At 31.3% G+C, this 13,875-nt stretch overlaps 1 protein-coding gene across 2 annotated transcripts; it reads left to right on the forward strand.

The window, feature by feature from the left end:
• The first annotated feature begins 4,190 nt into the window (after positions 1 to 4,190).
• On the forward strand, positions 4,191 to 10,438 carry LOC18038227 (delta(12)-fatty-acid desaturase FAD2). Of its 2 annotated transcripts, XM_006429810.2 has the most exons (3): positions 4,191 to 4,320; positions 6,487 to 6,543; positions 9,128 to 10,438. In XM_006429810.2, exon 3 carries the CDS (start codon positions 9,139 to 9,141, stop codon positions 10,288 to 10,290), a length of 1,152 nt encoding a protein of 383 aa, XP_006429873.1. In that variant the 5' UTR covers positions 4,191 to 4,320; positions 6,487 to 6,543; positions 9,128 to 9,138; the 3' UTR covers positions 10,291 to 10,438. The 2 variants fall into 2 exon arrangements, with proteins under 2 accessions (XP_006429873.1, XP_024037975.1); XM_024182207.1 differs by lacking the exon at positions 6,487 to 6,543.
• Positions 10,439 to 13,875: the final 3,437 nt, after the last annotated feature.

The raw sequence follows: 13,875 nt of genomic DNA on the forward strand, positions 1-13,875 counted from the left end.
CAATTGAGCTAAAAATTATAAATAGATGAGATATTTTTAAAATAATTTGAACTTAAATTAATGAATAATTAATCTAATGTGAGTAAGTCTGCAATTTTAACCGAACGTTTGGAGCTTTTGGGACGTGAGGGACAGCTGCTCCACAAGTCCCCTAGTGGTTGTACCATTGATCTCATGTAATCTAATTATAAACATTTTGTCATCGTTAAATACTACTTCTACTATTAAATATCCACCCTTAGATTGTAGATGATAGATTGTTTATAATTTGCGTCAAAATTTTTAATTAAAATAGGTCGAGCCTATAAAAGTATTGGTCATATAGAAACATAAGATAATAAAATTGAATTATGTCATTGTTACGTGATATTTTCATCCAATCAATAGTCTTATATTGTATGAGTTTGTTCGAAGAGTTTACAGTTCATATATATATATTATTGACCATAACATATATTATGAAAAGGACTTATTGTTTCATTTTTTTTCTTGCTGATTAAATTTGAAAGTGAAATATAATTAAACTCGTTTAATTAATTAGTTGTAAAATTCTGAGTAAATTTCACGTTCTTTGTTAAATTCAAATAATGAAATTTGAAAAGGACAGCCTATCTACCTTTGGAACGAGAGAAGTTTATTTCAAGCCAAATTAACTATTTGCAGGAAAATTAAAGATTATCTTCAATAATAACTCATGATTCACAATGTTGAAGACGGCCAAACCAATTTGAAATGACTTGAAAATGTTTTACATGGATTTCACAATGTTTCGCCCTTTTTCCACTTTGGAGAAGGAAAATTTCAAACGCAACCTAATTCTAAGAAAAAGACAGTTCGTAATTATAAAAGAAGAAGAAAGAGATTAGAAAAAATGATAATAATATTAGTTTGATGTAAAATGGGACTCCCTCAACTTTAGGATGAGCGAAGGGTTAAAGAGACCAAAAATGAATTTTAACGTAATTTGGTAAACTTATTAATTTCGGCATAAATTAATTATGTGTATTAAGTCAAGTCAATTAATTACAGCTCAAATTTTCCGGGACGTGCCAATTCATTCTTTCTTCTCTTGACAAAATTACTTGGGGACCTGTTCAATTTGAGTATACGACAAAACCTAAATTACTCGTTATAAATTTCTTTCGTGTTTATGTGTCACAAAAACATTCGTGATTTAATTATATGTTAAATTCATACAAGTGGAATGAATCCGCCCTTGCCCTTCTTGTCCCGTAAGGTCATAACATGTGTATAGGTTATCGGTGTGAAGAGGCAATATGTTAAAAACAAAAAAGGAAAAAGAAAAACCAATTTTCGTTTTTTTTTTTTTTTGGGTATTTTATTGGGTACAATGATTGGTTCGCAGTTACAATTGAAACTAGCTATCCAACATTAAAAAAGAAATTTATTAGCGTTAAAAATCATGTGCACAAATCAACAAACAACATTCTTTCGTAAAGTTGTCCAACAACGGCGTTCTTCAATCTTAAAGTTCATGCTTGAGTTGACGTAACAATCGACAGATTGATCACCTTGTCGGATTACACACGCAAAATGCGCGGCGTTTGAATCTTTGCATACAACTTAATGCCAGCCACTTGCCTAATTAATTTGCCTTTGACAAATAGTTGCATAATGCATCCCACCGCCAAAACAACTTGTGATAACTGTTTTCGCATGCTTTGAATTTTAATTATTTGCTGCTTCATGCTGACTTTCTATTTTTAATGCCATACCCAAATAATCAACAATAAAAATATAAATGTTTGAATAACATTTTATTAGGGGGCTAATGCTAATATTGCTAGGGATGGCAAAATCCTCCACGGGTTTGGGGTCCCATGGAGCCCCACCCCAAATGGAAAAAATTTTGAATAATTTTTGGGAAATAAGGTGGGGAGTGGGAGGAAAATAATCCCCAAATTCTTAATGGGGTGAGGTTTGGTTTTGTACTCCCCACCCCACCCACACCCCAATCCCCATTAAATATAAATATGTTTTTAAAAATTATTTAATAATTTTTATTTTATCAATTATAATGTCAATTAATAATTTTTTTTAATTTTTATGCAATATAAACAAGATATGAATGAAAGAAAATCCTATAATATTTTTCAACTCTGAAACGTTGTTATATTTTCTTTTCTCTTTTAAAGTGCTACGCTCTTTAAATATTTTTCACTTTTAATATCATTTTAAGATATTGTTTCAAACTTTTAGATATTTTTTTAAAAGAATTTAAATACTTTATAATATGATGATGATTTTATTTTAAGTCTTTAATTTTTAACTTACTAAAATAATATATTTATACATATTATAAAATAGATAAATGGGGTGGGGATGGGGAAATCATTCCCCACCCTACTAAATTTATTGGGAAATAGGGTGGGAAATAGAGGCAAAAATTTCTAACGGGGTGGGGAATGGGGTAGGCCTCCCCACCCCCACCCCACCCCATTGCCATCCCTAAATATTGCGGAGCATGCTTGCGCACATGATTTATTTATTTAATTAGTTGTTTGATATAAAATTAATGTCGTTGATTACAACAATTCACTGTAGTTGATAGTTGAACAATGTTGCTCACGAAATAAATATTTTCATTTTTATTCACGCAACGCAATTTTTAAGATAAAAATTACGAAAGAAATTTATTTGGCAACTTTTTTTTTTTGGCCGCTATAATTTTTTTTATAAATCAAATGACTTTTTAGTTCTTGCATTAGACTTTCTTTTTTTTATTTAAATAAATCAACAAGCTTATTTGTAAATTTAAAAAAATTTAAATTCAAAGTATTTGTTTAGTTTCAAAACAATTTGAACAGTTTAATTTGAAAAATAGTAGCAGTAGGCGCGCCCTCAAGCGTCGTATGAGATTACTGTAAGGTTTACGGTTAACGGTTGATTTATATATTAAAAAAGCTTGCGTGGCCTATCCCCGTGACACAGTCTGCGAATTTTTTTTTCTTATACAATAAAACAGTAGTGAGACCCATTGAGTTTTTTTAATTATTAAAACTAATAGGTCTAATGTGAGGTCTACTAATCTAGTAGTAGACTGTTCCGCACAATTTTTTTTCCCCTATATAATTATTAATAAAATCTTAAGATACTCGAAATATACTCGAAATCAAATCAGATGATACGGCGTTCCATTAATGTCAGGCACGGTAACTTATAAGTTATAATTGTATTGTAAAATAAATTATAATTATAAAATAAAAATAGCTAAAATGTGGTAAATATGATTGTTAAGTAATAATATTAATAAAAATAATAAATATTATAAGATCGTGTTTGGTATTGAAATACAGTATCTTTTAAACCATCGTTGTCGTGAAAAAAAATATAATATTATAATATTTTTAAGTTTTTGTTCATGTAAGTGTTTGATTAAATTAACCAAGTTTCAAAGCTACAACATCTGACATTTATCAAATATTTTAATATTATAATTTAAAAAATTTTAAGTTATAATTGACTAACATCAATATTAAAGTTTTATTTAGGATTGGTGTTGAATTATTGTAACTTTTAAGTTGATTTGATTCTATCATTGTGTGATGAAAAATATATTATATTTTCACTAATTTTGTTAAAATTATAATTTAAAAATTATATTTACTACATACTATAATATTTATTTTATAGTTATAGTTTTTTAATAATAGTTATAAGTTAAAAACTACAACACTTCAATACCAAACAAAACTTAAATAAGACCTAAATTTATTATTATATAAGTACTAAATTAAATTAACTTAACTTTTAAGTTACAATAAATAATATTTATTAAACAATTTAATGATGTTACTTATCCAATCTCAATACTAAGCCAATTAAAAAGGGCATTTTCGTCATATCAGCATCTCCCCGTGAACGTGATACACTCCGAGATATTTTAGCAAACCAAAAGTCGAATTTCCACTGGTGGTTGTCTTTAAAAAGAAAAGATGCCGTGTATGGACGGACAGAATGAAAGGGTAATTCGGTCAAATAACTGAGGACACGCACACTTTTCTTTTCTTTTGAGAAGGGAGGCCACGCACACTTATTTGGGTCCGTCCACGTAAAGAAATGGGATCGGACCAGTCCTGTTTGGGTATAAAAAAAATCCGAACGACGTGTTGAAATCAAGTGGGGCCCACTCTAGGAGGGAAAGATCAGCTTAAATACGGAGCTCTCGGGCTTTCAGTTGAAGAGAGCCGAACGTTTACAACTCACAACGCGGTCGGTGAAGGCGAGAGAGAGAGAGGGAGAGAAAGTGAGGTCTCTCATTTTCTTCTTCTTTGCAGTCCAAGTGCTTCGCTTCTTCAGGTACTTATTATTATTATTATTCTTTTATTTTGCTTTATTTTAAATTCTTAAATTTCCATATTTATTCGTTCGCATTTTCTAATTCCTCTGTTTCTGTTTGAGTAAATATAAGATGAAAAAATGTGTACTTAAATTCAATGGCGAAATATATAGGCTAGATCTAGCTCCATTTTTCATCGATTATGAGATCTTGTTAGCTTCTGATTTTGCGCTGTCATGCGCAGATTTTTAGCTCGTCTAAAATCTGGATCGATATTCGATTGAGATTTGAATATAATGCGGCCGAGATATTGTTGAATTTTGAGTTTCTTTTTTCGTTTTAATGTTCAATGCGCCGGATCTGAGCCTCATTTCTGGAAATCGTGTGTGCTTTTCTGGATTTTCATTTTTTTGCCGATTATGTGCGTGATATTTGGAAGTCCTGGATCCCTTGCCTGCAGATTCCTTTTGTTTTTGTTTTCAGAAAACAAATGATGCTCTCATGTGAATTTGATTTATTAATTTAAACATCTTTTTTTAAGAATCACGAAGTGCATTTGTCCGTCTTCGCCGAGAGCATTCCATTACTTTTGAAATCTATTTGTCAGTTTTCATACTTTTTATTATTATTTATGTTGAGCTCTGACGGGCGACGGCCAGTCTTTAATGTCAATTTTTATGATGGTATTTTAAAAGAATTATTCGTATTTTATTTTATTAAACATTATTATTATAGTCTTCGTTTGTTATAAAATCGGTCTGTACATGCACCCACTACTCACTAGGATGTAGAAGCGACTCTTGTCACTCCTCGGTGTTTGCAAAGAATCCCATCTTGTTGTCTGTCCTGTTTCGTCTTCTCATAAGCACTTCAAAAAGAATTAATAATAATCAAATAAATAAATAATTTCAACTCTTTTCCTCATGATACTTTTATAATAAAAATTAGAAGCAAGTTGCAACTCGCAAGTGGGCCAAACATGTTAAAAAGCAAGTTGTTCTTTTATTCCATAAAAATATCTGGTCCAAGTCTGTGGCATGCTTTTGAATTGTATGCTTAATTTTTTTCCATCATAAATTTGTTAATTTAAAGTTTTGGTTATAATTGTTCAAACTTTATGTCAATTATAAGTTAGTAGTATCTTACCTATTATTACTTAGTAAGTCTGAAAACAGAGAATTTCTTCAGGTAGTAATTATAGTTTAGCTTGCACGGAACGTGTGACTTTAATTGTCACAAAATTACAATTTTTTGAGTTGCTTGATACCTTTTTCCTTTATTTAGGTCTGAGTCCCTTCAAAATCGTGTGAAAATAATAACAATAATAATTGTCAAAATTTTGGACTTTGAATTTGATTAAGAGGTATTAATTAGGCTAATATCATATAATACTGGTATTTATGCTCTAATTCCACGTTATCGGCTGATGTAGACTCTGTTTGATCACTTGATAAACCTATACGTTTATAATTTGAGACGGCTTCTTTTGAGTCTTCGTGTAAAGTTGCATTCAGAGTAGACCTTGTTTTTCCAATAAATCGGCACTAATTAAATACGATGGCCCAGAGTTTTTGTGGAAGATGGCTCGGTTCATTGCACGATTATATCTTCTGCATAGTTATACACGAATTTTCAGCGTTATGTTTAATAATTAAGTATGACTTTTTGAAATGTTAGTCTCAAGTGTTCGGAAGAGTTTCCTTTTCATTTTGACTCTTATTGTAGAGTTTAGGTCGCGTAAGAATTTGATAAAAACTTGTGATCAAGAAGAACAAGATTCATCAAAATAAATAAATAAATAAACGAAGAACAAGAAGATTTCTTATGGTTATTGTAAGGTAGGCTTTCATTTCGTTAATAGAATCCCTTGATAGCTATTGGGCTTAGTTGTCAAATGGTGAACTCACACCCTCCCCTAATAGGATTCAATTTCTCTCATGGGGAAATTTTGGATGTAAAGTATCATTACCCTAATATTTATGGAAGCAAATTTTTTAAGTTAGTAGTCAGTTTTTTAAAATGTACTGCAAATATTTGATTTTAGACTTATAATAAAATTCTGACTAATAGAATTTGTTGTGTACTATATAAATGTATATATTTTTAACTTAAACAGTACAATTCCGATTAATAAGCTCCATTGAATGTGCTGATATTTTTTTTTATTGCACATCGTTTTCCAAAAGCTCGGCTGACCGACCATAAAGGGGAAGGACGATGATATAAAAGCTACCACACGAATGGTATGAGTGCGCTTTACGCGTATACACCATTTTTTGGACATCACTGATCAGTCTCACCTGATGCTGAGTGATTTCAGTGGCTACTTATAATTATATAATGCAATAGCTGTCATTAGCAGATACTGGCATGGTGGGGCCGTGGCAATTTCAGTGTCAACTGCTTGTTTTCTAATCTTTGCTAAACTTCTATGGGTCACGTGATTACATGTCTTTGGTCAGCCTTGGTTTTCACAACTTATTGATATCATTTTTATTAGCTTTAAACAGTTAGCACTTTTTTGGTTTATGAAAGTGATGGACCGTGTCATGTGAACTCACAACTCGGAAAGGAAAAATATAAAATATTAAAGGTGTTTAGATTCTAATTCGATCCGATTTGTTTAATTGGTCTGATTTGTAAAAATTTGATTCGTAGATTGGATTGGATTTGATTGAAATTTTAAAAATTTATAGTCGGTAGATTAGATATGTAAAAATGAATCTATACATATAATTAAAAAAATTAAACTTCTAAATATGGCATTAGAACTTACTAATAAATAAATGGTTAGAATATAGTTACATTAATATTATATTATAGAATATAGTTACATTAATACCACATTATATCTTATTCGATAATAATATAAAATAAAAATAATTAAATAAACAAATATAACTTCCTAAGCAGTTAATTTTCATATACTGATTTAAACAAATGAGATTTTTTTTCTTTTTGATGTGTTATATTTTGAAACTTTAAATGTATTTTCTAGTTATATTTAAGTAACTAATTTATTTAAATATTATTTAATCTTGAATTTGATCGGTAGGAAAATTATTTTTATATTAATTTTTTATTTAGTTAGTTTGTGGATAGTATGGAAGTAAAAAATTTTAGCCTGCAAACCAATTCGCAAAATGGTGGATTGGATATAAATTGGGTCAAATCCGCATCTGATCCATAGATGTATGGATTGAATTTGGATTTAATTTCACTAATCCGTGGATTGGATTAGATTAAAAAATTTATAATCCGTAAAATTATGAATCGAATATAAATTAATATGCAATTCACAAAATTCGATCCGCGAACATCCCTATAAAATATAATTGTAGGTCAATGTGGGTCTTTGGTTTGTCTAATCTGATCTAGAAGTGGGCCGCTGAATTCACTTCAAATCTCTGTTTTTGAGGCCTTGTAGTGAGCATATAGTCTAATCACTACAAGTGTTTTGACGTCTTTACATTATAATTGAGGAATAATCATAAATTTATTTGTAAATAATTATGCATCTTTACTTGTTCATAATTTGAAATTTCATTGCTTTGTTGTAACTGTCCACGTGTGGAAATTGCATCATTAGATGTTGATTAAAAAGAAAAAGAAAAATTCAAGCGTGGCCCCCTTTTCATCGTCAAGTTACTATAATTCCTATTACAGAATGCATCTCTTATTGTAATTTAATTATTTTATTGTAAATAATAAGTAATAAGTATTAGTTGTGAAATTTTGATGCATGCTTTAAAAAATTCAATTGAAAATTACTAAATAATCAATTAAGTCGCTCCAAAATTGGAGATTTGAACCCTGGATCTGTGTCCCAATAAAGAATTAGGATCCTCTCTTAATTTTATTCTCGCTTAGTCTCTTTTAAGTTTTTTAAATTTAGTGAAAAAAACTGACTTGATTATCAACACCAAAATTGAAAAGTCAATTTTAGCCACTCATTAAACTAAGAGAGTTATGAGGAGAATAAAAAAAAAAGAACTAGGGGAGGATCTCCATCCCCCAATGAGATTCACAATAATTTGTCTTTCGAAAAAGTCTTAGTTGGTGTCATCACTCTTATGTCACCATACTACCACCCAATGATGTTTTGCCATACATATGCATAATGTATTTATTAACTTATTTATAATAAATATATCATTAGTGCATTGTGTATGTGTGACAAAATTTTATTGGGTGGTGGTGTGATAATACAATTGTGACTACCATTTTAAGCTTCCAAGATATTTTTGTTAAGCTTATCTTGCATACCAAATGAGTTCTAATAGTTAACGCTAATCAATTAAAGTATGGTCGTTTTCCTCATGGGAAATTTGCTATGGGATCATTTATTTGACAATTAACTTGTCACCATTGTGGATGATAGAGTAATACCAGTGACTAACATTTGGAATTACTAGCTTTATATACAGTAGTAGATTTTATCTTGGGTACTAGCAATTTCAACAAAGCATTTGTTGCTTTACAGTTCTATGCTTCACATAATTACTTTTGTTCAGTTTTTTTTTAAAATCCTCTCTCTTTATTAGTCATATAAATAATTTCCCTTACCTTTTTTTTCTGTAAGAAATTTGGCACCTTTTAATTTATGAAAGTAGTCTCAGTTGGACTCAGAATTTGATGACATATTAGAAAGGAAAAATAATTAAATTAATATTAAGGTTATTTTTTAGTTGAACTAGGCCTTTGGTTGGCCATAATCTGGTCTTTAAAGTGGGCGCCTTAATTTCTGCTTTTGATTTTTTCTGTGTAGCGTTATTTACAAACAGCTGTTTGCTTGAAGTTGATTGTATACTTGTATACTGTGGCCAGGTTGAGGAACAATGGGTGCAGGTGGACGAATGGCTGTACCTTCAACGCCCATGAAGGTGGATTCTGATCCCTTGAAGCGAGTTCCATGCTCAAAGCCACCATTCACACTCAGCCAAGTAAAGAAAGCTATCCCACCTCACTGTTTTGAGCGGTCTGTTCTCCGTTCATTCTCCTACGTTGTTCATGACCTCACCATTGCCTTTATCTTTTACTACATTGCCGACACTTACATTCACCAACTTCCTCACCCTCTCTCTTATCTGGCCTGGCCAGTTTACTGGGCTCTTCAAGGCTGCATTTTAACTGGAGTTTGGGTTGTAGCTCATGAATGTGGCCACCATGCCTTCAGTGACTATCAATGGCTTGACGACACTGTTGGCCTTATCCTCCACTCTTGCCTCCTTGTCCCCTACTTCTCTTGGAAGTATAGCCATCGCCGCCATCACTCCAATACAGGATCCCTTGATCGTGATGAAGTATTTGTCCCCAAGCAAAAAACCGCCATTGGTTGGTACGCCAAGTACCTTAACAACCCACTTGGCCGAGTCATAACACTTACTGTCACCCTCACCCTTGGCTGGCCTTTGTACCTGGCATTCAATGTATCCGGTAGGCCTTATGATAGATTTGCTTGCCATTTTGATCCTTATGGCCCCATCTACTCACACCGCGAGAGGCTCCAAATTTTCATTTCTGATGCTGGAATTTTAGCTATGATTTACAGTCTCTACTGTCTTGTAGCAGCAAAAGGACTTGTGTACGTGTTCTGCATCTATGGAGGACCTTTGCTGGTAGTGAACGGATTTCTCGTTTTGATCACATTGTTGCAGCACACTCACCCTTCACTGCCACATTACCATTCTTCAGAATGGGACTGGTTCCGAGGAGCCCTGGCAACTGTTGATAGAGACTATGGGATCTTGAACAAGGTCTTCCATAACATTACTGATACTCATGTAGCTCACCATTTGTTTTCAACAATGCCACATTATCATGCAATGGAGGCTACGAAGGCAATAAAGCCAATTTTGGGAGAATATTATCAGTTCGATGGGACTCCATTTTATAAGGCAATGTGGAGGGAAGCAAAGGAGTGTCTTTACGTTGAACCAGACGAAGGTGACCAGAACAAAGGTGTCTTCTGGTACAGAAATAAGATTTGAATTTGAGGAAAAGTTGTAGCAAAAAATGCCATATGGGAAGTTTTGTGTTTCTTGTCGGGTAATTTGGCTTCCCTTTTGTGGTAATTGAGGTTGTTCTGTTACTTTTAATTGAACTTTAATTATAGACTTTTAGTTATGTTTCCTCCAATAATTTCGTTAACCCTGGTTGTGTTAGAAATGAACCACGAACAAAAATGTCTACGAGTAAAATTTGTTATCCTACTTGTTAAGTTTCTTATGCAGAGAGGATCCATCTCTGTTCAGTAAAATTTTGGACATCTTTTGTTTTGGTGTTAAAAAATTAATTCTCTAGCTTGCAAGAGACTCAAAAGATTGCCCCTTGCTTGAGTCTTTGGCAACATTATAATCAGATGGTACGGCACTATCGTGTCTTTGAAGCTTCAACATCATCAGGTAACCCCCTATCAAAAAAAAAAAAATTGTCATTAGGTAACGCAAAAAGAAAAGTCAGAAACGATCATGCACAGCAATACTAAAGCTTTTGTATTGTGAAAGAACTCGAAGGACACCCCTTTGTTTATAAACACTTTGTGTTGGTAATTCTTTGACTTTTGGGTCCACTGGGTTGTCTTGCTACTCAATCTCTTATGTAACATAGGTGAGCTTGAAATTGATACACTAATAGAGCGAAGATATTCTGTAAGAGTGGAGTTTTAACACCCCTAAAATTCTTATAACACTCTTTTTGAATTTTATTTTCTAAAATATTCCTAGTTTAATTTTAAAAAATAAACCCACGTATTAATTTAACCATCTTGCCACATAAAACTTCACCCTCAAAGAGCATTTCCTTTAAGTTTTATTTATAAAATAAGTAAAAATCCTAAAATAATAAAAATTTTATCTTTATTATATAGTTTCTATCTTCATTATTCTAAATTCTTATAATTCTCTCAAAAAAATATTTTAAATTAAAATCATAATATATATTATGAAATAAGGTGGTCTAAAAAGTTTTTTAAAAGAATAATTTTATTTATGTGTTCAATTGAATTTTAATTCAAAATAAGAAATGAATTAATTTGACTTTAGTTATTTAGGTAATTTTAATTAAAAAGAGGTCATATAAGAAATTTTGATGCGTGTCAAAAGGTACACTCATTCCGTAATCCTATATGAGCAGAGTTGTTAGCACCCCTCCATAATCCTTATAAATTATAACAAACTTTTTATTTCCTTAAATACCCAAGTTTAATTTATAGAATAGAAATCCATATATTAAAATTAACCATCTCCCTAAAAATATGACTCTAGAAAAAGTATTTATTTTAAGTTTTTATTATAAAATACACAAAAATTCTAAAATCTTAAATTGTTTTTTTCTTTGCTACATAAATCTCTAAAACTCTAAACCCTTACAATTTTCTCAAAAGATAACTATTTTTATAACTATTTTTCAACTAAATTATAAAATATAAATATAAATATGAATTATGAAATGGGTCGAGTGTAAAATTTTTTTAGAAGAATAATCAATTTAAGAGTTTAATTGAATTTTTATAAAAAAAAGAAAATTATTTTTGGTTACTTGAGTAATTTTAATTAAAAAGAGTTTTATGCAGAATTTTGAGGGGGGGTCAAAAGGTGTGGACTCAAACTATGTCTATATAATCCAAAATTTCTTCAGGCGGTGCTTATATTAGAAAGTAATTAAGCCTGTAGCCAGAAAAGGAAAAAGAAAAAAAAAACCAGAAAAATGATGTGCGATGCGCACGTTAGTAAAAGATAACTGGGTCCAGCTAAGATACGAGTCATGCAGAGCAACTGCCGCAACTTAGAATCACATCGACGGGTGGTCCCCACCACACGAAATTCAGTTAAAGAGTTTGGTTGGCTGGCTCCCGCTAAGGGAACTCATGATCGCGGGTGCAGTGGGGTGTTCACATAAGAAAAATCCTGCCACGTGGCATTCACGTCAGGCACTCACGATGGCTGACCATTGACACGTGTCAGTCATGTTATGTACTTACTTAGGGCCGGCCCAGCCAAGCCAAGCCGGCAGGCACGACACGAGACTCATGCTCTGCCGCTGACGTAACACGATTACCAAATCCTTGTATCCGTGCGATCAAATCTGTCAGTTCAGTTCACGTGCACATCATACGGTTATTATTCTGTTTCAGCAGTGATTTCACTGGCCGCAAGGCTGTATCGTACGCGTTTATGCCTCTGTGCTGCCGGCTATCATGCTCTCCACCCATACAATTCCCTTTTTTTATTTAATAATAATTAATTTTCACGCATAATTTAATACTACTTCAAATTGTTTTCTTTTCCCTCTTTTTTTCCGAAATCCATTTACTAATCAATATTATTTTTTAATGCTTGCAAAATTATTTTTTAATATAATACAACTGTCACATTGTCGCATAGGAATGAATCTCAATTATATTTAAAAATATCAAACACACGTTAAAATATCCCCCCCCCCCCCCATACCAAAAGAAAATTATAATTTCACATATTCAAAAATAAATCACAAGTTTCAAATTTCGGGCAAAAAAAAAAACAAATTGACACTTCAATGCATTGTTCTGTCCTACTAAACTCTTATCACGCGTACCTCTCAATCATTAAAATAAATTTACTATAAAAACAAAATTATATCTCTTTCTAGTAATTAAAATCATTTTACATATTTGTATATAAAAAAAGATTTAAGACTAATGAATCTTTATTATTTTACGCCAATTACGTCAACACGGAATGATGATTTATCAAGGAATGATGTTTCTTTTGGTATATGTGAAATCAATCAATCAATATTCATTATGCATCATTTGAACTAGGAGTAGAATATGATAATGGAGTATTTTCCCTTACTTTTATCATTTTATGGACTGGGGTTACACATACACTATATATAAAACACCTTTTATATATATATATATCATTTTATGGACTAGGGTTACACATAAAATGCAACACTATATATAAAACACCTTTTATATATATAATCACTATTTATGAAAAAAAAAAAAACCAATCAAATCGTGCTTGATATCTGAATTAAAGGAAAATTAATATTTTGGCATTAATATAAGCTCAAGCCGGTTTATTAAAAACTCTTGTCCTTGTTTTTTGTGACAATATGAACAAATTTGAGTGAAAATGATGAGCTGTGGAATTGTAATATCAGGTTAATTATTATTTCTAAAGACAAAAAAAAAATAAAAAATCTAAATGCTAGGTTTCTGAAACATACTGGATCTTTTTTTAAAAAAAAACAAAAAAAATATTTTTAATGTTTTGCCAAATTGTTTGGAGATTATGATTGTTGGGTTTTTTTTTTAATCGAAAGCTCCATTAGTAAATAATGACAGAGTCATTTAAACAAACGGCAAATACAATTTAACTTTATTTTTAAATGTAGTTAATTAATTACTTTAATTAAATGTGCTAATTAGCGGCAGGCAATGGTGCAGCTCAAAGACAAATGAACACATTCAAGTACATCATAGATAGAGCCAGTGAGATTCCATAATATTAATTTATACTTTCGGCTAAAATAATTTTTTATTTTTTTCAATTTGGAATGTATAAGTTCGAGAGATTGTATAATCT

Source organism: Citrus clementina, unplaced genomic scaffold, assembly GCF_000493195.1.
Source record: "Citrus clementina cultivar Clemenules unplaced genomic scaffold, Citrus_clementina_v1.0 scaffold_6, whole genome shotgun sequence".
Classification (NCBI taxonomy): Eukaryota; Viridiplantae; Streptophyta; class Magnoliopsida; order Sapindales; family Rutaceae; genus Citrus; species Citrus x clementina.

Coding starts and splice junctions, on each gene's coding strand:
- LOC18038227 (XM_006429810.2), top strand. CDS start 9,139: ATGGGTGCAGGTGGACGAATGGCTGTACCTTCAACGCCCATGAAGGTG.